Source organism: Neofelis nebulosa, chromosome 6 (genome assembly GCF_028018385.1).
Source record: "Neofelis nebulosa isolate mNeoNeb1 chromosome 6, mNeoNeb1.pri, whole genome shotgun sequence".
NCBI classification, from domain to species: Eukaryota; Metazoa; Chordata; class Mammalia; order Carnivora; family Felidae; genus Neofelis; species Neofelis nebulosa.
The window spans coordinates 84136614-84164019 of record NC_080787.1 but is presented as its reverse complement, the minus strand read 5'-3'; the positions used below and the strand labels follow the sequence as shown (position 1 = coordinate 84164019).

The 27406-nt window shown below is 40.5% G+C and overlaps 2 protein-coding genes across 2 annotated transcripts in view; both read right to left on the bottom strand.

Annotated features, from left to right (window-relative positions):
* Nucleotides 1-1484: 1484 nt before the first annotated feature.
* Nucleotides 1485-27396, bottom strand: GJA10 (gap junction protein alpha 10). The gene is made up of 4 exons (XM_058734722.1): nucleotides 27307-27396; nucleotides 9732-11175; nucleotides 2570-2743; nucleotides 1485-2052 (listed from the first exon to the last, which is right to left on the bottom strand). Exons 2-3 carry the CDS (start codon nucleotides 11157-11159, stop codon nucleotides 2705-2707), a joined length of 1467 nt encoding a protein of 488 aa, XP_058590705.1. The 5' UTR covers nucleotides 11160-11175; nucleotides 27307-27396; the 3' UTR covers nucleotides 1485-2052; nucleotides 2570-2704.
* The window catches only part of CASP8AP2 (caspase 8 associated protein 2), a 63382-nt gene continuing 37460 nt past the window's right edge, over nucleotides 1485-27406 (bottom strand). The window contains exons 12-14 of the transcript XR_009263117.1: nucleotides 27307-27406; nucleotides 2570-2743; nucleotides 1485-2052 (exon numbers count right to left, since the gene is read on the bottom strand). The gene's annotated coding sequence lies outside the window, so the exon portion shown is untranslated. The remainder of the gene's footprint in view (nucleotides 2053-2569; nucleotides 2744-27306) is intronic.

Here is a 27406-nt window from a genome sequence, read left to right as displayed (position 1 = left end):
AACACAGTTGTAACATTTTAGGTGTGAAAGGTAAAATATAGTTATTTGCATGAAGACATGAAGTTATTTAATCCATTCTAGAAAAAGCAGGTGAATCTTTGTCTCAAAATTTGGTTAAGAAAACCTGGTCATTAAGGGGCGCCTGGATGTCTCAGTCGGTTAAGCCTCCAACTCTTGATTTCAGCTTAGGTCATGATCTCATGGTTCTTGAGATCAAACCCCATGTCGGGATTCACTGTGACAGCATGGAGCCTGCTTGGGATTCTCTCTCCCTCTCTCTCTGCCTCTCCCCCACCTCTAAAAATAAATAAATAAATAAATAAATAAACAAACAAACAAACAAACAAACTTAAAACATGGTCATTTAGAACTGATGGCCACTTGCACCTTCGACCCTGATGTTTGCACTTGTGGCAGGAATGACCATCATAGTTGGAAATAGAATTAAAAAGCTATTGTGTGTTGCAGAAGGGAAGCATTTAAACACCATCCTGCCCCAAGTGGGCAACAGCCATTATTTCCTTTCCTTTGAATGTGCACCTTTGAAGGGATTCATATCTACTTCCAGGGTACAATGAGGATTCTCAGATTGGCTACCCCTATACCAGTCCCTGCCAACAGTTTTGTTGTATCTGTTTGTAAACAACTAGGCTCTTCTTTCAAACAGTTCTACTTCTCCAGACCGTCACCCCTACCCCCTCAATTAGGATGCATTAGCAAGACTGTACTTGATGTTTGACATCAGCTTGTGATAGTGCCCAGAGTGGGATGGGTTTCCAATTCTCCCCATTGAGCAGCTTTGCTTTCCTGGTATAAATGAATGTGATACTTCTTGGTGTCAAAGAATCAAGGCCCAGAGAGATGGAAAAAGCCACTCATCCCACATCCCATGATGCAAGTGTCTTTCCTTTCATTTGATTCAAGAACATGATACCTTCTGTTTTCACCACCTCTGACTCCTACAGATCCCAGCATATACCTGCCACTGGCCTGCTCAGTCAGCCAAAAAAAGCCATTGTTGGTTCTTCATGGCTAGATTTTATTCTTCCCCCTTGAAGACCAGTGCTTCCCTGAGGCAGTGATCCTCATCCTAAAGCAATAGATGGAAACCATCAGAGACACACCAGCATTTACTGGGGTAGCATTACATTTTACACTGGTCCTTTAACTTTTTTTTTTTTCTAAATGGGCTTCATGCCCAGCGTGGAGCCCAACTTGGGGCTTGAACTCATGACCCTGAGATCAAGACCTGAGCTGAGATCAAGAGTCAGATGCTTAACCAACTGAGCCACCCAGGTAGGTGCCCCTTTTTTTAAACCTCTGTGCTGAACAGTTGATGACATTATAAAGGCTTCTGAGGGTAAAGGAAATTTAAATCAAAGAAAAAAAGTGCTGCCCTACAGACTCTTCTGAAAGAATCTCTCATAATAAACCTATTGACAGGACATGACAGAACACTAGTGAATAAGGAATAGACTGGAGAGTTTAAAGCGATGGGTACTATATTGTCTTTGGCATCTATACATAAACATACATTCATTCAACCAACACTACGCTGCATGCTGGGCATCCGAGACTTAAAATGCACAGGCCTTATCCTTGTAGCTTTCACAGGTTAGTTGGGCAGATGGATGTGCAAATAAATCATTGCCCGGGGACTGCTGATTGTTATGGACAAGAGAGAGAACACGACTTCACAGCTTCCTGGAAGGAGTCCAGGCCTTGGAACAGCCGGACCTGGATCTGGGTTTCAATTCAGCTGCACTGCATGCACTTTAGCTGTGTGACCTTTAGCTGTGGGGCAAGTTACTTAGTCTCTTTGAGCCTTCTCTGGTTTATAAAATGGGGGCAAACAATAACTTTGCACAGTTGTAGATAAAACAGGTATAGATAATGTATCTTGAGCACCTGGAATATGGTATGCCCCTTAATGGCACCCACTTGGACTTGGCCCCAGCATCATTTTCATCCACCTGGTCTTCACTGGCTCTTCTACCAACTCACTGTGGAACAGATCATGCCTCTTCATATCTCCACGCCTCATTTCCACTTCTGCAAAGTATGGGGACAGAGAAGACTCAGAAGCCATTTGGGCTAGAAACACAGACCAGCCCCATCCAATGCTGGGCTCCCTTCTGCAATATCCCAGGTAGTTACCCAGTGTATTAGGGTTCTCCAGAGAGACAGAACCAATAGTCTAATCTGTCTATCTAGTCTGTCTGTCTGTCTATCTATCTATCTATCCATCCATCCAATGGTCCCAACTGCCACTGCTATGCCACTGCAGAGCTGGGGTGCTCTCTGCAGTGAGCAGGTCAACAAGCCCTATGAGGCTGCTGGATGGGGGAAGGATAGCCACTCCTCAATCCTTCTCCCCTCAGAGTGGCAGTAGCTTTTACCCCTGGATTTTCTCTCAGGGTGCACACTTCCTCCCTGCCTAATCCTGCCAGAGATCAGACCTGCCTCACGTAGTGAGGCCAAGTGGGGCAGTAAGAGGTTGATCCCAGCCCCATCAGGGAAGGGAGATCTCCTGTGGAGGTGGGCCCAGGTGGGAGCACCCTGTACACACCCATCGCCTGGCGGGTGTCTCTGTGGAGGGGATGGTTCCCACAATTCTTCTTGCAGTTTGAGCTAACAAAGGTGCAACTTTTCTCCTGCAGATGCTGGTTGGTCTTTGGTCCATTTTTCTGGCCCCAAGCATGAATTATTTTTTCATAATAGATGAAAGTTCTAGAAGCATGTTCTGAAAGAGATAGGAAACAAGACAAATAAAACTAAATAGACTCAAAGGGCTTGTAAAAGTCAGTCCTGACAACCCACCTGGGACCCTGTATATGTCACAGATACCAGGGATCCAATCAAAACCTGTTGCAGAAGACAATTCTAGGTTGACCCAGAGATGAATGCCCACGTAAGAGGTTCTATTCCCAGAAACCTCTGATCCCACCTGCCATCTTCTTATTCTTCTCCAGTTGTTGTTTTTATCCAAAATCCAGGTCTAAAACTATAAGCCAACCTTTTCCAAAGCTCCATCTTTGCCCCTTTTACAATTAGCCAGATTTTTTACTTTGTAAAATGTGGAAAGTGATCCATTGTGGCATATTCTATTTTGCAGTAATCTATCCTTGATCCTAAAAATATGCTACACTTAGGCTCCCTTGTGCAGAAAGAGCAAGAAGTAGCAACAAAGTATAGAAGAAGGAACTTGGGTTGAGTCAGACAGGCTTAGGATAAAATTCCAGGTCATTCACTCATCCAGTAAATATTAATTTATGTCCTTGCTATGTATGAAGGACTATGCTTCATCACATCCTAATTGTATGACTGGGCAAGTCATCTATTTCTTTATCCATAAAATGGAAATAATTACAGAAAGGAAGCCCACGGCAGTGTCTAGACCACCATCAGGCTCTTAATGAAGTGTGTATCTTTCCTCCTCTTCTTTAGATGCTTTGTTGATTGTTCTATAAAACTTCTCAGCCAGGGGCACCTGGGTGGTTCAGTCGGTTAAGCTTCCGACTTTGGCTCAGGTCATGATCTCACGGTCCATGAGTTCGAGCCCTGTGTCAGGCTCTGCTGACAGCTCAGAGCCTGGAGCCTGCTTCAGATTCCGTGTCTTCCTCTCTCTCTGCCCCTCCCCTACTCATGCTCTGTCTCTCTCTGTATCTCAAAAATGAATAAATGTTTTTAAAAAATTTTTTTAAAACTTCTCAGCCAAAGGGCTCAATAAATTAGTACAGTTCATCCTCAAAACATCCATCCAATAATCCTTGTTAGTGCTGAGTCAAAAAAAAATACCTTCTCTCTCTTTTTTAATGTTTATTTATTTTGAGAGAGAGAGCATGAGCAGGGGAGGGGCAGAGAGAGGGAAAGAGAGAATCCCATGCAGGCTCATGCTCAGTGTGGAGCCTGACTCAGGGCTTGAGTTCATAACCACAAGATCATGACCTGAGCCGAAATCAAGAGTCAGATGCTTAACTGACTGAGCCACCCTAGCACCCCAAGACCTTCTGAAATGACACAAAGAACCTAGAAGTAATAGAGATTTTAGATTTAATATAATATTAAAAATTCAAAAATGCTGTAAACAGGGATAAGAGACCAGCAGACTGGGAGAAAATCTATATACATACAAAGAGTTAATATAATATCATATAAGAGCTCCTAAAAATCAGAAGAAAAACAAATATCCCAACAGAAAAGATAGGAAAGGATCATTCTTGGTAGAAATACAGATGACCAATAAACATGAACAACCTGACCGGTAATTACAGATGTAAATTAAAATGAAGGGGAACATGTCTAGTTCATCAGATTGCAGGGGTGGGGGGGGAAGATAATGGCTGGTATGAACAAGAATGTGGGAAAAGAGGTACCAATGTACTGATAAGAAAATAAATTGGTGTGGTCCTTCCTAAGCAAAAATTTTCAGCATCTATCAAAATACAAAACATGTATGCCCATTAAAACCAACAATTCCACTTAAAGATATATGTATGAAACATTCACTGCAACATTGTGTGCAGGAGAAAAAATAGTTAGAATGGCTAACTGGCCATCAAGTGTCTTATGGCTCATTGATACCACACAAAAGCATGAAGTGATGTAAAACTGAGGTAGTTCTGGGACACCTGGGTGGCTCAGTCAGTTAAGAATCTGACTTTGGCTCAGGTCATGATCTCATGGTTCATGGGTTCGAGCCCCACATTGGGCCCTGCACTGATGGCTCAGAGCCTGCTTCAGATTCTCTGTCTCCCTCTCTCTGTCCCTCCCCTACTCATGCTGTCTCTCACACAAATAAATAAGCATTAAAAAAAAAAAAAAAAACTGAGGCATTTCCACAAATCCTGACATGGGAAGATCCCTGTGATGTATCATGAACTGAGAAAAAGCAAATTGCAAAGACATCTCCACATCTCTACATGATCACATCTATATTTTAAAAATTAACATATATGTGTGGACATATATTTGCCCTCAAAGATGGATTATGAATACCTTGAGAAAGGTAGGGGTGTGTTCCCAAGCTGTTCACAGCAGTTGCCTTTAGGGAGAAGTGAGAACTGAATCTAGATGAGAAGAGATGAATCCTCACATGGTCAGGTTCCTATTTTATTCTCTATGTTCTTTTATATTGCTTTAATTTCTTTCAATGAGCATGTATTACTTTAATTTGAAATACAGCAAGTAATAAAAAAACTGTTCTTCCATGCAAACGATAAATGATGGTACCCCTGGTCTGAGCCACATGCCTCTTTCACCTGGGTCATTGTGTAAGCCTCTAGCTGGCCTCCCTGATTGTACTCTTACCCCTTGTCTTAGTCTATTCAGGCTTCTATAACAAAATACTGTAGACAGGGTGGATTATTTATTTCCCACAGCTTTGGAGGCTGGGAAGCCCAAGATAAAGGTACTGACAGATTCACTATCTCGTAAAAACCCATTTCCTGGTTCATAGATAGCTGTCTTTTTTCTGTGTCCTCACATAGCAGATAGGATAAGGAACTCTCTGTGGCCCCTTTTATAAGGGCACTAATCCTAATCATGAGGGCTTTACCTTCATGACCTAATCACCTCCCAAAGACCCCACCTCCAAATACCATCATATTGGTGATTAAGTCTCAACATATGAATTGGGGGGGGGGGGGGCGGGGGCACAAACATTCAGACCATAGCAGCCCTATAATAGACTCTCCAGAAAGTGTGTTTTTTAAAATGTATGTGTCAGATCACCACCACCCCTCTGCCATCCAACCCAAATTCCTTTCTGTGGCCTATAAAGCCCCATATATCAGCTCCTGACTGTTTCAACCTCACCCTTATCTCTCTCCTCCTTGATAATGGCCCAAGAGAACTCTGCAGGGCCTTGGCACAGCTGGCTCCATCAGTCATGCCAAGTCTTGAGGTGGGTGATGCATCCCAGGCAGAAAGACCAAGAAGTGCAAGCATCCTCAGCTTTTGAAGCTACAAAAGGAGAGCACTCTTTATCACTTAAATGCCCCCAAAATTGGAAAACTTCACAGAACAACCTTCTTCCTAATGCCAAAACCTCCCTCCTCTATAGCCATGGTTCTGAACTCTGGCTGCACACTGGAATCATCTGGGAGCTTAAAAAAAATACTGGTGTCCAGGCTCCATCAGCAGAGATTCTTATGGGGGAAAATTTCAAAGCTTCCCTAGTGATTTTACGTGGAACTCAGCAAGAGAATTACTGCTCCATTGCATCTCTGCATTCAACAATGAGGAAACATCTCCTTTTCAGAGGGTAGCATGAGTTCCTAAAACTCAGCCAGCCCTCCTTCCCAGGCTCACTTGGCCAGACCGGAAGTCTGCTTTCCATGCCCAGCTAAATCTATCCTCCAAAAACCAACCTTGACCAAAATTATTTAGCAATCAATGAGCTTGGACTTGAGGAAACTGTGGGATTGGGTGAAAGCAAGGGAAATGTCAGAGCATAAAATCATGGCTCCTCCAAGTGACTTTTGTAACCTTCTAAAATGGAATGCATTTCTATTGCAGGACAATTCCCTCTATGGGACACATCATAAGTGACAAAGCAACTGTGGTCCTACCAGAAGTCATTTCGCTCTGAAATGTCAAAATGCATCTGACTGAGCCCTAAAAATTCTGCCATGTAGGACCTAAGACACTGTAGAAAGCAGTTTACAGTCCATGTTTTGACCCTAGATGATTATAATCCTGTTTGCTGCGCTAATTTCTAATTAAAGATCTCTCTGTTGGCAAGAAGCATGATGTGTCAGCCACAGTGCTCTGGAGTTGACAGCTGTGGCCTCAATCCCCAAGTCTTCCTGCCATTTGGGAAGTGAAGTCTCCTGTCAACCCTGTAAGAGGTCTGGGGGAAAGTTACCATAAGTAGTAAAGCTCTGTGTCCAAAGACATTATTTGTAATTCCCAGAAACATTAAAAAAAAAAAAAAAAACAGGGAAGAAAGTGGAAGACAAAAAAAGAAAGGGGCCTATCATCTTCATCATCTTTTCTCCAAACTCACAAAAATGGCTGGCCTCTCCCAAAAGATAATCTGAGAGATTAAGAAAATCTGTCTCTACTAAACACTACCATCTCTCCCTCAATTCTCTGACAAAACAAATGCTCCTCTTACATGGAAGCAGGTACAAGAGAGGGAAAATGATTAAAACTGTCTTGCTGACTTCACAAATGTAGGTAAGAAGCACAAGTCGCTGGCAAGGTTACTCTAAAATAGTGGTTTTCAACACTGGCTGCACATTGCAATCACCATGAGAGTTTAAAAAATACTAATCCTAGGGGCACCTGGCTGGCTCAGTCAGTAGAGCATGTGACTCTTGATCTTGGAATCAGTGTTTATATATATATATATGTACATATATATACACACACACACACACACACACACATACATACACACACATATATATGCATATACAGTACAACCTTGGTTTGCAAGCATAATTCATTCCAGAAACAAGCTTGTACTCCACTTGTATATCAAAGTGAATTTCAAGAACCATTGGTTCAGTTGTGATCATGTGACATTCAGCATCACACACTACTCATTTTGCAAGACATCACTTGTTTATCAAGTTAAAATTTATTGGAAATGTTTGCTCATCTTGTGGAACACTCACAGAACAAGTTACTCGCAATCCAAGGTCTTACTGTATACAGTTTACATATGTATACACACATATATATGTATATAGTTTACATATATATACATACATACATAAATACTGATCCTGCATCCCCCCACCCCAGAGATTTTGGGTTAAATGGAATTGGATGGGTCCTGGGCATGACAATTTTTTAAAGCTCCCAGATGACTGTAACTCATGGCCAGGGCTGAGAACCCTGCTGTAGTTTGTTACGGGGTTCCAAGTAGCCACACTCTGATCTTAAACATAGTCTCCTGGGGGCGCCTGGGTGACTCAGTCGGTTAAGTATCTGACTTCAGCTCAGGTCATGATCTCACAGTCCATGAGTTTGGTTAAGCGTCTGACTTCAGCTCAGGTCATGATCTCACGGTCCATGAGTTGGAGCCCCGCGTCGAGCTCTGTGCTGACAGCTCAGAGCCTGGAGCCCGTTTCAGATTCTGTGTCTCCCTCTCTCTCTCTGCCCCTCCCCTGTTCATGCTCTGTCTCTCTCTGTTTCAAAAATAAATAAACGTTAACAAAAAAATTTTTTTAAACATAGTCTCCTGAATAGATGGCTGGTCACTGCCAAGAAATGAATATCAGTTTGAAAGTAGTATTATAGGAAAACTCTGAGTAGGATGATGCCTCCTCAAGATATGGCTTTAGTGTGGTAAAAATATCTCTAAACTCACAGGATATATGAAATTGGGATAGAGATTCAATCATCATAGATTTAATCATTATCATTAACAGGAAAAAGCAAGTGTATAAGTTCAACCAAGTGAGCTCAACTAGGGGGATTTCTTTCTAATGGAAAAAAGCTATTATGGGGTGCTTGGGTGGCTGAGTCAGTTAAGCGCCTGACTTCGTCTCAGGTCATGATCTCAGTCCGTGAGTTCAGGCCCCACATCGGGCTCTGTGCTGACAGCTCAGAGCCTGGAGCCCGCTTTGGATTCTGTCTTCCTCTCTCTTTGCCCCTCCCCTGCTCACTCGCTCGCTTGCTCTTGCTCTCACTCTCTCTCTCAAAAATAAACATTAAAAAAAAAAAAAACTTTTAAAGCTATTAGGAGCAGTAGATAAAGCAAATATCATTTTTTCTTTTTCCAGAACTGAGAAGAGTCCACAGTAAATATACATTATGTCTTAACAATGGCCAGGAAATGCTTATTCCACACTGGCTTTTCAGAGAACAGAATTAAAATCAATACTATATTGATTTTAGTCTTTGTGAAATATATCACCAAATATTCATATATGACCTTTAAATGCCAGAGCTATTAAAACAATGGAGCACACCCTCCTTCTTTAGCGAGACAAGGGCTGCTGAAGGTTACAAATGCTCTCTTTTGATCCATTTTCCACACTGTGATAGAGCTTTCTAAAATGTAATGCTGATCCCTTAACTCCTCTGCTGCACACCCTCTATGGGTTCTCCATTGCCTTCCCACAAGGCCTCCATGACCTTTCTCCACCCTTCCCTCTCCATAGCCTTCCTCCCACTCAGTGCTCCAGCCACATGTAGCTCCCCAGACATCCCTGCTGTGTCACACCTCTCAGCCTTTGTCTATGCTGCTCCCTGTACTGGGATGTCCTTCTTTCATGCACCCCAGTCCTCCTAGGTCTGGAGAAATTCACTACATCTTTCAAGACAATTCAAAAAAAAAAAGAAAAAAAGACTCAATTCAAAAGTAACTTCAACAATGAAGCTTTTCCTGACCCATTCATAAAGAATTGTCCACTCCCTCCTTTGCCTGCGTACTCCTTCTAACATGGCACCTTACACTTGATCACATTTATGTTTACCTGTATAACTTCCCCATCTAGACTCTGAGCCCTTTGATGGGAGAGACAGTATTTTATCCATTTATAAACCCAGCTCTTGCAAGACTGAATGATATAAAGTTCAGTAAGTTTATTTCATGAACTGAATTTGAATGTACTGAATGACTGGATTCAACTCTCTATAAATTAACCTCCCTCACCTCCTCTCCCTCTCTCTCAACACACACGTACACACACCAGGAAATTGGAAAGGGAAGACTAAGAAGCAGCCAGAGTGGAACATCTCTTGTAATAGTTCTATGATCAGTCCTTACTTACCATTGATGTTCTATACCCAGTGGCAGAAGGCAGAAGCGAGGGACTATTTTCCCGGTGCAGAAGATCCAAGCAAGAGCTGTTCTGAGAACTGAAGCTTCTTGAGTCACTGTGCAACTGTCCCTTTTCAGACAGCAATCTGGACAGAAAGCTGGCCTTGCGACTATCGAGGTGAGATCTGTCTGTCCAGACCCCACTCTCTCTCATGCTGCCATCGCTGTCTCTACAGTGACTGTGCAACTCTGTAAGAGGCTCTCCTGAGGGTCGTAGATCCTGGGACTGCTCCCAGGTTCCTATTGCATAGGATGGGCAATGTCTAGGAGCCATCTCTGTACATAGCCAGGACTGGGACTTTACATTTTCTAGGCCAAATGAATGGTCTGGTTGCTGTCCCTGGTGCTGAATTCGAGTACTATCATCCCAGGGACACGGACTGTGGACATGGAGCTGTCCTCTGTGCTGATCCTTCTCAGTCCACTCTTTTTTAATACAGCAAGGGTCTACTTCAAGTTGCCTGGGCTGTAGGCTTTGACATGTGGTTTTAGACTTCAGCACATTGACTTGAAAGACTTGCTGTTGATTGTTGGCTTGAAGTAAAGAGATTCTTTTAGGCAAGGGAGAGCAAATCATACAAGGCTGGGCCACCGAATATTTTTTCAAATGGAATGGAGTGCCACTTTCATCCTCAATGCTGGATTTCTCATAAAGTGCCCTCATGATTTTCCTGATTCCCAGATGAGATATTTCCAGTACATTAAGGAACAAAGAGATGGCTGCAATGCTGTGCATAAAGAGCATGAAAATTGTCTTCTCTGTGGGCCTGGATACAAAGCAATCCACTGCATTAGGGCAAGGAGGTTGAGTGCATTTGTAAAGGGGGTGCATTTGAAACCCATAGAGAACATACTGGCCTATCATGAACCCTACTTCCAGCACAGATCTCGTCAAGATGTGTAAGACATAAGTACGCAGAAGACATCCTTTCAGAGGGACTTTATGGATTCTCTTCTGCTCCTCCAATCTCTTCAGCTCTCTATCTATCCTTTGTTGCTCCTCCAATTCAAGCTCTGGATTCTCCATCCGGACTCTAAGGTGTGACTTTTTCCTCTGCCTCTCCTTTTCAAAGGCCCTGAGTCTATAAAGTGCATGGCCCATATACACCAGAGAAGGAGAAGACACAAAGATTATCTGTAAAACCCAGAACCTGATCAAAGAGATAGGGAAAGCATCATCATAACAGATATTGTTGCAACCTGGCTGCTGGGTGTTGCAGGCAAATGCTGACTGTTCATCATCCCAGACATCTTCAGCAGCCACACCGAGTACCAGCATTCGGAAAATGAAGAGAATGGTCAGCCAGATTTTCCCCACTATAGTTGAGTGGGAGTGAACTTCCTCTAGGATGTCACCCAGTAAATTCCAATCCCCCATGGTAAAAAATTAATGTCTGAAACATACAGAAAGTACTGAAGTTAATAGCACCCATGGATATAATGTATAAAGACACAGGCTCATTAATAAAGCAGTTTCTTGGGGCGCCTGGGTGGCTCAGTCGGTTAAGCGTCCGACTTCGGCTCAGGTCACGATCTCGCGGTCCGTGGGTTCGAGCCCCGCGTCGGGCTCTGTGCTGACAGCTCAGAGCCTGGAGCCTGTTTCGGATTCTGTGTCTCCCTCTCTCTGTGACCCTCCCCCGTTCATGCTCTGTCTCTCTCTGTCTCAAAAATAAATAAACGTTAAAAAAAATTAAAAAAAAAAAATAAAGCAGTTTCTTTTTTCATGTCAGAAAAGCTATGAAGCATTTTCCAGCCCTAATTATTTATGGCCCATGCTTGATGAAATAGAATACTTCCAAGGAATATGATTTTGGAAGAAAAAAAACCCTCAAGACCCTGCACAATCTGATCCAATTTCCTGCCTATCCTTTCCTTCTCTCTGACACAAAGTGGACTCATTCCATATATGCAATGGCCCTCATATTTGTACAATGCATTCCATCTCAAGTTTTGTTCATTTCTCTGCCCAGATGAGAGGCCCCATTAACCAGACATCCTACATGATCTTACATGAGTCTCAACTTTTCCAAGAGGTTTTTCCTTGCCATCCCAAGTCAGAGTGGTTTTTCCCATTCCTAAATGCCCACACTATTTTTTATACCACTCATTTGGCACTGTGCCTAAAATGAGTTTTGTGAAGGCTGTGTCTTACATCCCTCATCTTGTACACTCTTTGCAGATAGGGACACATTCTATAGCATTTTGTTCTTTGCACACAGAAGGTATCAATAAATAATAGTGGGATGAATCATCTTTCCATTTTAAAACTCGGTTCCTTGACCTTATCACTGGAATAATCATCACATATACAACAAAAAAAAGTAAATCCTCATTATATATTATCCATGCTCCCACTGCAAGAAAACAAATCAGCCAAATATACCCTCTGGAACTGGCACAGGATAGCAGTAAAGATTAAGCAGACACAGAAACAGTACCAGACATGTGATTACATCCACAACGCCACATCTGGAACAGCATGTTTTCATGAAAGCTTTGCTAACTTAGAAGAAAAGTGAATATAAACTGCTTTTCTAGCAAGCTTGGATCCAGGAAAGAATTAAAGCAGAGCTGACATGAATAGGTTATTTGGTTTACCCTAAAAAAAAATGTTTTTCAAAGTTCAGTGAGATTAAAAAGTTAGTAGATTAAAGGCTTCTAAGATGTAGAAGACTTCCCAATATGAAAGATATGAAGAAAAAAACAGGAAAAGTGTTATTAAGTTAAAAACCAATAATGAAAGAATTTTCTCTTCCATAATTCACCAATTCAATAATATTTACTAAATCTTACTATCATCTAGGCATTGTCCTAGATGCCAGGGAATTCAACAGTGAACAAGATATACCTGGTCCAGCCCTCACAGTAGTTGGTCAGTAAGGAATCTCACTAACATAAAATGAACAAATCGTGAAAAGAATGGATGAATATCAACTCAAAAATACAAGAGATGGGGCGCCTGGGTGGCTCAGTCAGCTAAGGATCCACCTCTGATTTCAACCCAGGTCATAATATCACAGTTATGAGATCAAGCCCCACATCATTGGGCTCTGAGCTGGGTGTGGAGCCTGCTTAAGATTCTCTTTCTCCTTCTCCCTTTGCCCCTCCCCTGCTTGTGCTGTCTCTCTCTTTAAACACACACACACAACATGGAATCATTACATTTTCCCAACGTATCTCCAAAAAAAATAAATTCCAAGTGGAATAAAGTATTAAATGTAAAAATGTCAACCATAGGGGTGCCTGTGTGTCTGGTTCAGTTGGTTAAGCACCCAACTCTTGGTTTAGGTTCAGGTCATGATCTCACAGTTCATGGGATCGAGCCCTGCATCGGGCACAGACAGCACAGAGCTGGCTTGGGATACTCTCTCCCTCTCTCTGCCCCTACCCAACTCTCTCATCTCTCTGTCTCTCTCAAAATAAACATTAAAAAAATTTTTAAGTGAACCATATAAGTATTATAATAAAATATGAAAGAATGTTTTAGAATCTTGAAATAGAGGAAGTTTTTTTTTAAGCACATCAATGCCAGAAATTATGATTGGATAAAATTTTTAGATTTTACTCAGCAAAACTGAATGGCAAAACTGGAGCTGTCCCAGAAGGCATTTGGGTCTAGAAGACAATAAAAACAACAACAAAAAATACAAACTAAATATAAATATTTGTGAATAATCACTGAATAGGTAGAGAGGAGATCACTCAGGGACAAGAAAAAGTGAGCCAATGACAAAACCCTGAAAAATAACATAGGAGAATACGTCTACAAATAAAATACAAATAAAATGAATACAAATAAAGTAAAAGTGAGAAATGGCCAAAGAAAGTTGGGGGGCAGGGGGAGACTATGAAAACAGAGAACCATCACTGAAACCAAAGGATAGAGTTTCAAGGAGAGACACAATGTTGGGGCGCCTGGGTGGCTCAGTCGGTTAAGCGTCCGACTTCGGCTCAGGTCATGATCTCACGGTCCGTGAGTTCGAGCCCCGCATCGGGCTCTGTGCTGACAGCTCAGAGCCTGGAGCCGGTTTCAGTCTGTGTCTCCCTCTCTCGCTGACCCTCCCCTGTTCATGCTCTGTCTCTCCCTGTCTCAAAAAAATAAATAAAATGTTAAAAAACAATTAAAAAAAAAAAAAAAGGAGAGACACAATGCCAAATACACATACACATACTCCTATTTATATGAATTAAATTTGGGATATACCATGCTCAGGGATTGGAAAGCTCAGTATTTGTAAAGATGTCAGTTCTCCCCAAATGAATTGATTGATAGATTCAATGTGAGATTTTATATCAGAATAAAATAAAATCCTATAAATGTACATATATATGTATGCACATGTATATGGTGTGTGTGTGTATATATATATATATATGTATGTATATACACGTGTGTGTATATATATGTATATATATGTGTGTATATATAGTAGATATATGTAGATATATATATATATATATATGACTTTGGACTATATGACTATATGACTACGGAGACTTTATGACTTTGAAAAAAATACAGGGCACACACCAGGAAGTTAATACAGGTTACTGGAGGTCTGTAGGAAGTGATGACAGTGGAGGGGGGTAGGGGGAAAAAAAAGGAAAAAGAATAAAGACTCTTCTTCTAAGCAAGTATGACTAATTTTTTATCCAAAGTAAACATTTATATAAATTTACCGGTATATGCATACATATATATAAATTTTTTTTAAATAAAATATAAATAGTAGATACCTCTCTGAATTTGGGAGGGGTATTAATGAGACTTTTATTTTACTCTATATGCTTGCGAATTGCTTGAAATTCAAAAATTAAGAAGGTAGTTACATATACTACTTGTAAATAAAATATTAGATTTAAAAATTTTGGACTTTTGCCTTATTAGCTGAAGCAACAATTTACTAAGTTCTATCCTCTCTTAAAGAGTTCAGGTGCTTTCTCATTATTCCTTTAAAAATCTACGGACATTATTCTTTGTTTCAAAATTTTTTAAATGTTTATTTTTGACACAGAGCAGGAGTGGGGGAGGGGCAGAGAGAGAGACAGAATCCGAAGCAGGCTCCAAGCTCCAAGCTGTCAGCACAGAGCCCAACACGGGGCTTGAACCCACAACTGCAAGATCACGACCCGAGCTGAAGTCGGACACTCAACTGACTGAACCACCCAGGCGCCACTAGACATTATTCTTTATTAAAAATTAATTCCTGAGGAGCCTGGGTGGCTCAGTCAGTTGAACATCCGACTCTTGATTTTAGCTCAGGTCATAATCCCAGGGTCGGGGGATTGAGCTCCATGTCAGGCTCTGCACTGAGCATGGAACCTGCTTAAGATTCTCTTTCCCTCTGCCCCTGTCCCCCACTCGTGCACTCTCTCTTTCTCTCTCTAAAATAAAAAATAAAGATAAAAAATAATAATTCCTTTAGCAAGGATATTAAAGGATATTAAAAAAATATCTAGAGCTTCTATTTTATATAAAAACACTGAAATGGGAAAGTTAACTCAATTTGTTAAATTATCCTCTACTTGGCGGTCCTAACCTATTTAATGTTTCTATTGCCAGTATCCCTTTAAAACTTGGGAATTATTATCTTTAAATAACAAGTAAAGGAAAACTGGTCCAACATGGAAAACAGGAATACAATCATGCATATTGACATGCAGGAGCAAAATCCTTTAGACAAATATTCCTGTTTCCCAAAAGTAACTACTTTTTATCAATAATGAAAACAGGTCCTAGAAATATTCTTGAATTTTATTATCAAATACTAATTTAGCATCTCCCATGTAAAAACCGGTGCTCCTTTCCTGAATTTTATTTCAGATCTTATCTTTCTATCCCCACAGGGATTTCCTATATTTCTCATAAACAAGGAAGTCCACATATTTACCACTTACCTTATAGGTGGTCAAAAATAATAGTAACTGCTCACAGAACCTTAAAGTTGGACCGTGAGTGGCTAATTAGTGAAAAACTGCTGCTGGTTGCAGATATAAAGCGTCTAATCAGCTGGGTGTGGGGCAGGATCCAGAATGAGCACAGTAGTTTTGATCAATGGAGTCTAACCTAGTTCTCTCTAGAGGTCAAAATGTCCTCTGGGGCTTTGCAATTCTCTTGTGATATTTTCCTCTAATTGACGCCATGCCTGAGCCCCTCCTGGTATATCATATTTACAAATGAAAAGTGAAACAAATGAGAATTTTCCTATCTTTTTTGTGGATGATCACAGTGATTTGAGTTTTGGGTGCATTTCTTCCAACCAATTGGGAATCCATGTCATAGATCAATGGGTCACATCCAATTTCATTCAACAGCTGCCTGGGATGAGTCTTGCCTCATGAAATGTGAACAAGTAAAAATGGAGTGACAATCAAGCCCAAAGTGTTCTTGCAAATCATGCTAGGCTGCAAGTAGTAACATCTCAAAAAGAGATCAATAAACCAGAGAGGGGGCTGTACATGTCTGTAGATTATGCGTGCTACCAATACTCTATTAGGCTGAAACAGGCAGCTCAGGATATGCCCACCGCCCCCCCAACCAACTCCAAGTGGATAATCTGAAAGCCTTAGAAAGCTCTGTCAGATTTTTTGGAGAAAGTGTTTGAATTCCAGAGAGGTCAAATAACTTGCCCAATGTGGACAGAGACTAGGTCTCCTAACTCCCAGTCTTACATAGCATCTACATTAGTCACATCTCAAGTACACTCTTACTGCCATCTTAGAAGGGGTAACAGCAACGGTGTTACTAGAACCCAATGGTGACTTCAAATCACAGCTCCTATGCACATTTCTGAGCCTGCTCTTTTCTGCTTAAATTTTGAAAGTATATAAAACTATTTAGGGCGGCTGGGTGGCTCAGTTGGTTAAGCGTCCAACTTCAGCTCAGGTCATGATCTCACAGTTCGTGAGTTCGAGACCGACATCGGGCTGTCTGCTGCCAGCACACAGCCCACTTTGGATATACTGTCCTTCCCTCTCTCTGCCCCTCCCCCACTCATGTGCTTGCTCTCTCAAAAATAAACATTTTTTTAAAAACTATTAATAGTTCCTATCATCCGCCTATTCTATTTTCACACATTTAGTTTTTAAAAAAGGATAATAAAGGCTAAACAGGTGAGGAGCTCAAATTTCCACTATATCGCACACTAGCCTCAAGTACAAATTGCCAGAATTAACTAGAGGCAAAAACACATGATGTATTAATATGTGTATTTGTATAGTACTGGGCACACTGTCCCAAAAAGCCCTTGACATTTAATTCTAAAATTCACCTGAAGACTAATGAATGTAATACCTTTAATGCATTTTGTCAGAGTCAAACATTAAAATCATATATTATGCATTGAGTAATTCAGAATGGTACGCAAGAAACTCCTATTAGTTGCCTCAAGGGAGGTAACCGAGTGACTGGGGAAGAGGTGGGATGAATACTTTTACATTGAATCATCTGAACAGCAAATGCATTACCTAACTCAAGATAATAATGTTTAAACCAGAAAGTGAGGTTTAAAAAAAAAAAAAAGCCCACAACCCTATGTTGATGTATTTAAAAATCTCCTGCAGGGGCACTTGGGTGGCTCAGTCAGTTAAGTGTCTGACCTTTGCTTTCGACTCAGGTCATGATCTCACATTTGGTGAGTTGGAAGCCCACATGGGGCTCTGTGCTGACAGCGCAAAGCATGCTTGGGATTCTTTCTCTTCCTCTCTCTCTGCCCCTCCTCCACTCACTCTCTCAAAAATAAATTTTAAAATAAACTTAAAAAAAAATAAATAAATAACTTTTCCCTGATAAAACAATCTGATCATTCTTGAAGAGTTTTAGCAAGCAGAGGATTGGCACAAAGTCGGCGACTCTCCCATATCCTCACAGTAATAATGTGAAATGTCCCCATGAGGTAATACTGCCCTGCACTGCTGCTGGGGGGGAGGAGCTCTACACACTGCCTCATCCCCACCAGCCCAATGGCTCAGCAGGAATTAGCACACTAAAGGATGAGAATCAGTGCCATAGAGAACAAGTTTTGTTTTGTTTTTTCAAGTTCCAACTTTCTGTCTCACCAAAAGAGATGTTGAATCTATGAAGTCACTGGCAGGCCCAAGACACACTCAGAGAAACAGAAGGGAAAAGGAAGTTTAGAAAGAACAAACGTAACAGGATGGAGGAAGGCGCACCTGGAATGAGAGCTCCACTAGCTACCGCCTCCGTGCTAGTCAATGGTATCAATACTTTCCATGTCACTGCACTCACAGCTGGTGATATACACTCCCTAGGGCCACGAGGGGTTGTTGGTTTTCTGCAAGCAGCTGTAAAACATTGGAACTGGGAAGGCTGACATAATATCAGTGAACAGAAATTCCGACTCATAGAGGGTAGCAGCAGCAGAAGACGAAAGCTCATTTGTGTCAAGTCCTCATCTGCTGAGATTCAGAGGAACTTACAATAAGAAAATAGATTCCCAGAAGAAAGTGTGAGAAATTATAGGAACTGGGTTAACCTATCAGGTTCCTAGCAGAGAATTTGGTGTTCCTCAGATAAAAGGTATTACCATGCCAAAAGATAACCACACCAATTACAGAAAAACAGAACTACAAAATAAAAGGTCGAGGTGAGTGATTTTCAAAACACCGTAGGGGTGCCTGGCTGGCTCAGTCAGCAGAGCATGCAACTCTCAGTCTCAGGCCTATGGGTTCAAGTCCCGCATTGGGTGTGGAGATTACTTAAAAAAATAAAATCTTTTATTTTTTTTTAATTTTTTCAACGTTTTTTATTTATTTTTGGGACAGAGAGAGACAGAGCATGAACGGGGGAGGGGCAGAGAGAGAGGGAGACACAGAATCGGAAACAGGCTCCAGGCTCCGAGCCATCAGCCCAGAGCCTGACGCGGGGCTCGAACTCACGGACCGCGAGATCGTGACCTGGCTGAAGTTGGACGCTTAACCGACTGCCCCACCCAGGTGCCCCAAAATCTTTTTAAAAAAGTAAAATAAAGGTAGTTCTACGAAGCATGAAATTAAATCCCACCTTCCACTTGGAAAAACATTCTATGACAGGGTCAACCTCACATTAATGAGTACATGAAATCCATAGCTGACTCATATTTAGGAGACACCATAGCTTAATAAACATAGTAGTTCACTCTCACCACTTTCAGCAAGTCCTCTCCCAATCCCAGGATACGTGCTCATGAACATAATTTAACCTACTACCCTGGCCTTCAATTATATATCCTTCTGGGAATTTGTTCTACAGATTTACCTGCACATGTATAAAATGATGTGTACAAAGTGATTCATTACGGTACTGCATTTGCAGAAGATAGGAAATGCCAGAATGTCCATCAATAGGGAAATGGTTAAACACAATAAATTCTCATTTATTATTATTCTCCCACCCCCACCGCCCACAAGGGGTAATACCTCCAGCAACCCTTTGTTCTCTATATTTAAGAGTCTCTTATGTTTTGTCCCCCTCCCTGTTTTTATATTATTTTTGCTTCCCTTCCCTTACATTCATCTGTTTTGTATCTTAAAGTCCTCATATAATATTTGTCTTTCTCTAATTTCACTTAGCATAATACCTTCTAGTTCCATGCATGTAGTTGCAAATGGCAAGATTTCATTCTTTTTGATTACTGAGTAATACTGAAGTATATATATATATATATATATCACATCTTCTTTATCCATTCATCCATCGACGAACATTTGGGCTCTTTCCATACTGTGGCTATTGTAGATAGTGCCGCTAAACATTGGGGTGAATGTGCCCCTTTGAAACAGCCTATCTGTATCCCTTGGATAAATACCTAGTGGTGCAATTGCTGGGTCATATGGTAGTTCTATTTTTAATTTTTTGAGGAACTACTGTACTGTTTTCCAAGGTGGCTGCACCAGTTTGCAGTGCAAAAGAGATCCTCTTTCTCCGCATCCTTGCCAACATCTGTTGCCTGAGTTGTTAAATGTTAGCCATTCTGACAGGTGTGAGGTGGTATCTCATTGTGGTTTTGGTTTGTATTTCTCTGATGATGAGTGATGTTGAGCATTTTTTCATGTGTTGGTTGGCCATCTGGATGTCTTCTTTGGAGAAGTATCTGTTCATTTCTTTTGCCCATTTCTTCACTGGATTATTTGTGTTTTGGGTGTTGAGTTTGGTAAGTTCTTTATAGATTTCGGATACTAACCCTTTATCTGATATGTCATTTGCAAATATTTTCTCCCATTCCATTGGTTGCCTTTTAGTTTTGCTGATTGTTTCCTTTGCTGTGCAGAAGCTTTCTATTTTGATGAGGTCCCAATTCTTATTTTTGCTTTTGTTTCCCTTGCCTCCAGAGACGTGTTAAGAAGTTGCTGTGGCCAAGGTCAAGGAGGTTTTTGCCTGCTTTCTCCTGGAGGATTTTGATGGCTTCCTGTCTTACATTTAGGCCTTTCATACATTTTGTGTTTATTTTTGTGTATTGTGTAAGAAAGTGGTCCAGGTTCATTTTTCTGCATATCGCTGTCCAGTTTTCCCAGCACCATTTGCTGAAGACACTGTCATTATTCCATTGGATATTCTTTCCTGCTTTGTCAAAGATTAGTTGGCCATATGTTTGTGTGTCCATTTCTGGGTTCTCTATTCTGTTCCATTGATCTGAGTGCCTGTTTTTGTGCGAAACCTTCTTGATTTTTAAACCACATAAATGTATTATCTAGACAAAAATTTTGATTAAATATATGTAATTTACCCACAAGAAGCTAAGTCTATGCCTTCCCCAACTCTTCTCTGCCTCGGTGTCCTTCAAGGATCAGATCATATAGCACTTCCTCTATGTTGCCCCAACTTGTTCCTTGTAACACTAGTATACCACTTCTCACAGTTAGTTGGGTGTTTGTCTTCCCGGGAAGCTGAACTCCTTCAGAGGAAGAATAATTCATCTTTTTATCACCAGCTCCTATCACAATGTCAGGACTTAGGCACCTCAAGATACATTTAATTTTTAAAATATACCTCAAGTGCATTGAATCAAATCAGTCATAATCCTTGTATCAAGGCACACACACTGCCTTTATTCTTCCATGGAAGAAATCTTTTAAAGTTTTTATTTGTTTGTTTGAGAGTGAGAAGAGAGAGAGAGAGAGAGAGAGAGAGAGAGAGAGAGAGAGAGAGAGAGAGAGAGAGAGAGAACGAGCCAGGAAGAGAGGCAGAGGGAGAGAATCCCAAGCAGGCTCCATACTCAACAGAGCCCATGTGGGGCTTGATGCCATGACCTTGGGATCATGACCTAAGCCGAAATCAAGAGTCAGATGCTCAACTGACTGAGCCACGTAGGCACCCCCAAAATTTATTTTCTAATAATAGAGTCAATATCCATGAACCCATACCAAACTGAGAACTAGAACACTGACACAAAATTATATTTCTCTAGATGCTATCCCTTCCCTTTGCCTCTTTGAATCTAGACATAGAGCTTACAGCCTTCACAAAAATTAACTTGAAATGGATCACAGACAATACACTTGTCACCATCTTATCTGAAGGCTATATTAATTTTCCTCCTCTGCCATAAACTAGGCCACAGAAGTCTAGTCTAGTCTTGACATCTCCCAGAACTTTAGACTGGGCCACAATATTAATCTGATTGGATCTGATGAGAGAGCGGTAGCAAATATGGTAGATGCTTTAGTAATAAGACATGCAAGCCACAGGGCAGGATATAAACTCCCCCCCCCCCCCAAATTAAGGCGCCTGCCACCTCAGTGGTTTCTGGAGGTCCAGCCTTTACAAAGTGAAAGATAAGTTGCTGTCCTTTGCACTAAAATAAGCACACACACGCACACACAAAACCCCACAATGCTTGATAAGCTTTTATGAATTCTAGAGGCCACTTCATGTGTTATTTGGCCCACTAAATGATCAACCTGTAAAGCTGTCAGCTTTCACTGGGGAACAAAGAAAAGGCTCTGCAACAAGTTCAGGTTGTAGTACAAAAGTCATGCAAGATGCCAGCAAATCAGATGATACTCAAAGAGATGATAGCTAATATGTTGCATGAAGTCTCTGGTAAGCCTCAATGAAACAATCAGAGTGCATACCTCCAGGGTTTTATAGCAAAGCTATGCCTTGTGGGAGACTGAATGCCTGACCATGGGAAATCAAGTGACCAGGTGACCCAAGCTGCCCAGAATTAATTGGGTGTTATCTGAACCACCCAACCCAAAAGTACTAAATGCAGCATTCATCAATTAAGATGAAAAAAAGCAGGCTGAGGCAGGTCTGAAAGATACAAGTGACATAAGCAGGTAGCTCAGACTCTAGTATGTAATACTGTACCTGCTTTCTTTTCACTCAATCCAAACCTATAGCTTCATGTGCAGCTCCTTATAACCAGTTAGGTGAGGAGAAAGATTTGGGTCTGGTTTCCAGGTGTTTCTGCATTACATGCTAATACAAGCCAGAAGCAGACTGCTATAGTATTACAACCCAAATCAGGACAGAATGAAAAAGGGAAAAAAGGGAAATTCTCCCCCAAGGAGGGGGGATAGAAGAAGTATAGAACTTTTTTTTTTTTTTTTTTTAAGTTTGCTCATTTATTTTGAGAGAGAGAGGAAGCACACATCGGGGAGGGGCAGAGAAAGAGGGAGAGATTGAGAATCCCAAGCAGGCTGCACTGCCAGTGCAGAGCCAGACATGGGGCTCAAACTCACAAACTGTGAAATCAGGACCTGAGCCGAGGTTGGTCGCTCAACCAACTGGGCCACCCAGGCGCCCCAGGGTATAGGACTTATAACAATATATATAGTTGTCTCCTTCCTTCACTCTGAGAGCCAAAGCTAGAACCTATTCAAGGACAGTGGTTAAAGGCTTGACTGGATGGTTAAAGACTTAGAACATAATTGGATATATGACAAAGTCTTAGGGAAGCAGCAATGTGAATGGACTTCTAACATTGTAAACAAAGAATGAATATTGTGTCCCAGGTGAATGTTCACAAAAGGCACCTTGCAGAAGAGAATCTCCATGAGATGGACAAGATAATACATTCTGGAAATGAGTCTCTTCCCCGTGCAAACCCAGTGCTTACTTAATGGACCCATGTACAAAATGGCCATACGGCAAGAAAGCAAGCTTTGTATGGGCTCAACAACATGGACTTCCCCTCACCACAGCTGTTCTTGTTACCTCCATTGTGTAAGGCTTATCCTATCAACCACGAAGTCAAAGTTGAGTTCAAATACAGACTACCAACTACTAAGTAGCAGGTGTATTATAGCAGACTATCCATGGAGGGGAGGCAATTATATTATTGGAATGACACTATGGAATACCTGTTCACCATTATGACATTCCACACATTTGCTGTCCAAGAAACTCATTTCACAGCAAAATAAATTCAGCAAATGGGTTTATGCTCATGTCTTTCACAATTTCATCATATACCTCTCACAGAAAACAGAAAAAAGAACACTTCCAATGCATTTTATGAAGCCAGCATAATAACCTGAATACCAAAACCTGAGAAGGCATTATTAAGAAAATATTTTAGATCTCACAAAAAAATTAAAAACCCACAGAATATCCTAAACAAAACATTAGCAAACCAAATCTAGTATTATATAAAGAGGATCTAATACATCACATTAAAGTGAGGCTAATTTTTTTTTAAGTTTATTTATTTCGGGAGAGAGCATGAAAATATACACGCATGAGAGCAGGGCAGGGGCAGAGAGTGGGAGAGAGGACCCCAAACAGGCTCCAGGCTCGATCTCACAATTGTGAGATCATGACCTGAGCCAAAAGCAAGAGTCGAACACTTAACCCACTGAGCCACCCAGGTGTCCCAAACTTAGGCTTATTCTGAGACTACAAGGTTTGTTTAGTATTTAAAAATCAACATAATTCACATTTACAAAATAAAAGAAAATTTTAATAAAAGTAAACATCCATTCATGATTTTTTAAAAACTTATTTTAGAGAGAGAACGTGCAAGTGTGAGTGGGGGAGGGGCAGAGAGGCAGAGAGAGAGGGAGGAGAGAGAAACCCAAGCAGGTTCCATATGGAGCCCCGTGCAGGGCTTGAACTCAAGAACCATGAAATCATGACCTGGGCCCAAATCAAGAAATCCCACGCTTAACCAACCAAGCCACCTGGGAACCCCCATTCAGGATTAAAAAAAAAAAAAAAATTCTGGGGTGCCTGGGTAGCTCAATTGGTAAAGCGTCCAACTTCGGCTCAGGTCATGGTCTCACAGTTTGTGAGTTCGAGCCCCGCATCAGGCTCTATGCTGATAGCTCAGAGCCTGAAGCCTGCTTCAGATTCTGTGTCTCCCTCTCTCTCTGCCCTTCCCCCGCTCACACTGTGTCTCTCTCCTTCTCAAAAATAAATACACATAAAAAAAACTTTTTTTTAAATTCTTAGGAATAGAAAGAAGGAAACTTCCTTAAACTGTAGTGGTTTTTATTTTTGTTTTTAATTTACAGGAAACCTTATATTTATAAAATATTGAGTCTTCACTATGAGATCAGGAATAAGACTAGTTCACTACCTTAGTGTTCACTAGTATCAAATTCTAAACTTTATTGTATTAAAGGTCTTTGACAGTGCAAAAAAAAGTGGGAAAAAAAAGCTTACAGATTATAAAGAAAGAATTAAAACCATGATTTTGTACAGAAGATTCAAAAGAATTTACAAATTTTTGACACATATATGATAGTTCAGCAAATTTCTAGGTATAAAGTCAACTGTATTTCTGTATCCCCAAAAGAAAACTAAATCATTTACTACAGGATCAGATACTATCAAACACTAAGAAAAATCTAATGAAAAATATGCAAGCCTTATACACACATACACATCATTATTTAAATAATTACAATAAATGGTGGAATATACCATGCTCAAGGACTGGAAAATTCAACACTGTAAACATGTCAGTTCTCCCCAAATTTATTCAGATTCTGTGGAACTTGATAAACTGATTCTAATATGTATGTGGAAATGTGAAGAACCAAATATATCCACTAGGAGAGTGAGGAAAGAAAACAAAGTGATGGAACTTGTCTACTGAATATCAAAACTTATTATAAAGCTACAATTAAGAGAGTGATAAGAAACTAAAAATAGAACTACCCTATGGTCCAACAATTGCATTATTATTTACTCAAATGATACAAAAATACACTCAAAGGGCACATGCACCCCAGTGTTTATAGCATTATCAATAATAGCCAAACTACGGAAAGAGCACAAATCTCCACTGATGAATGGATAAAGGCGTGGTAACGAAGGGGTAGTGTATATATATAGGGGTATATATATACATATATATATATACATATATATATGTATATATATACACATACACACACATATACACAATACCAGTATTACTCCACCATCAAAAAGAATGAGCTCTTGCCATTTGCAGTGGTGTGGATAGAGCTAGGATGTATTATGCTAAATGAAATGAGTCAATCAGTGAAAGACTAATACCATTATGATTTCAACTCATGTGGAATTTAAGAAACAAAACAGATGAACATATGGGAAGGTGGAGGAAGAGAAGTGAGGGAAACCACAAGAGACTCTTAATGATAGAGAACAAAGGGTTGATGGAAGGAGATGGGTGGGAGATTAAAGATTAAAATTAAGAATGTATATTCATCAAAAAATATGTGATCCAAGGAAAGGCAAACGACAAAGTGGGAAAAGGGATTTCCACATACAGAATAAAGAACTCATATCCAGAATATATAAATTATTCCTACAAATTAATAAAAGAGATCAGAGACTTGAACAGGGACTTTACCAAAAAAGGAAATTCAAATAGCCAACAAACATTCAGGAGGTATCATTCCACCAGAATGGCTAAGATTAAAGACTTATCATACTGAGTGGTAGAGAGCATGTGCAGAAACTGGAGCTCACACTACTGAAGAAGTATAAATGGATAAACACACTTTAGAAAACTGTTTGGCAGAGTTTACTAAAACTTCACACCTTTATTCTCATTCTTGACCTGGATGAGTGTTATACAAGTATCCACTTTGTGAAAATTTACAGAGCTACTTTTCCTCAATGCCACACTTTAATTTTTTTTAAGCTTAGTCTTTTTTAATGTTTATTTTTATTTTTGAGAGTGCGTGCATGAACGAGCTGGGAGGGGCAGAGAGAGAGGGAGACAGAGGATCCAAAGCAGGCTCCATGCTGACAGAGTCAGTCAGATGCAGGACTTGAATACACAAACCATGAGATCATGACCTGAGCCGAAGTTGGTCACTCAACCGACTGAGCCACCCAGGTGCCCCACCAGACTTTAATTTTTAAAGTTCAGCGTTTTTATATTTGTACCTTCATCCTAACAAGGCAAGGACTCTAACATTTTCTTGGTCCCTTGACCTCCATCATGTTGATACTGTCTAAAATTAATTATGGATATTTCCTCTTTTCTCTTTCTCGTCCTAGTCACACTTTACCCAGGTACCTAACCACTCCTTCTGCCTAGCTCTGATAATAGCTCTTGGACTTATTGTTGCTGAGCATTTTCTCAAAAAATGTTTATGATGTGGATTTTTGATTGGTAAATCTTAATGATTGTATTAAGCCCTCACATTTGAATAACAATTTAAATGGATGTAAAACTTTAGGTCCAATACTTTAAAAGGTTTTCTTACATCAGTTTTGCTCTTGAAAAGAGAGATCTGATTCTTATTCCTTTATACAAGAAAAATTTTTATTTTTTACAAGAGTAACTTTTAGATTTTTCTCATTATCAGCATGTCTCTAGATGTGGGTACTTTCTTCTTGTTTGGCACTTCATGGCCCTTTCAATCTTTAATTTTTTCTTATCCTGGACCTCTTTTGTTACTTGAATGGTGGCACATCTACTTTGTCCTTCATCTCACTTAAATCTGCATTCATGTCTTCTTTTTTCTCTTTTGCTTCTTTCTGGGAGAATTTCTCAATTTGACTTTCCAACTCACTAACTCATTAATCAGCCGTACTCATTCAATTTTTATTCCACTTAATTATGTTATTTTAAATATGTTTTTTATATTTCAACTTGGCTCATTATTTCTTATTCTTATACCACATTGCTAAACTCTTCCCTTTTTTTTCTGTTTACAGGCTTAATTTTAGATTCTGATGATCTTATGTAATTGAGTTTTCTTTTGAACCAGTGGCATTTCTTGGTAATCACTTTACTTTGGCTTGTGCACTCACTTACCTGATGGTATGGGCTCTTCTGAGTGATAGAATGCCCTGGGGAAAGGCTGAGGGCAGCAATCTGGGCTATGTTGGGGGTTCAAAGAGAGGGAAGAAGATAAAGCCCTATGGTGCACAGCCCCAACACTACAAAAACCACAGTAAATTATTTGTTATCTACGAAGTAACCCTTCAACCATAGCTCCCTCTTTAGACACCGTGGGAGAAATGGCAATTTCCTAAGGCATTTCCTAAAGTCTAGGGCCTACGCTGTAACCCATTAGTCCTATAAGTCTGGAGGGAGAGGAGTGAACAAATAATGCACAAGCTAGTCAGTCCTTACCTGTTTTCCCCAAATCTTCACCCAAAAGGGTTTTGTGCTGCCCAGATTTTATCTGTGAGGACACCTGCAGCAGAGGTCTGGTTCACTGTACTAGTACCTG

Coding starts and splice junctions, on each gene's coding strand:
- GJA10 (XM_058734722.1), bottom strand. CDS start 11,159: ATGGGGGATTGGAATTTACTGGGTGACATCCTAGAGGAAGTTCACTCC. Junction 2,744..9,731: donor CTGGGTATAGAACATCAATG/GTAAGTAAGGAC, acceptor TATCTCTTTCAG/AACATGCTTCTAGAACTTTC.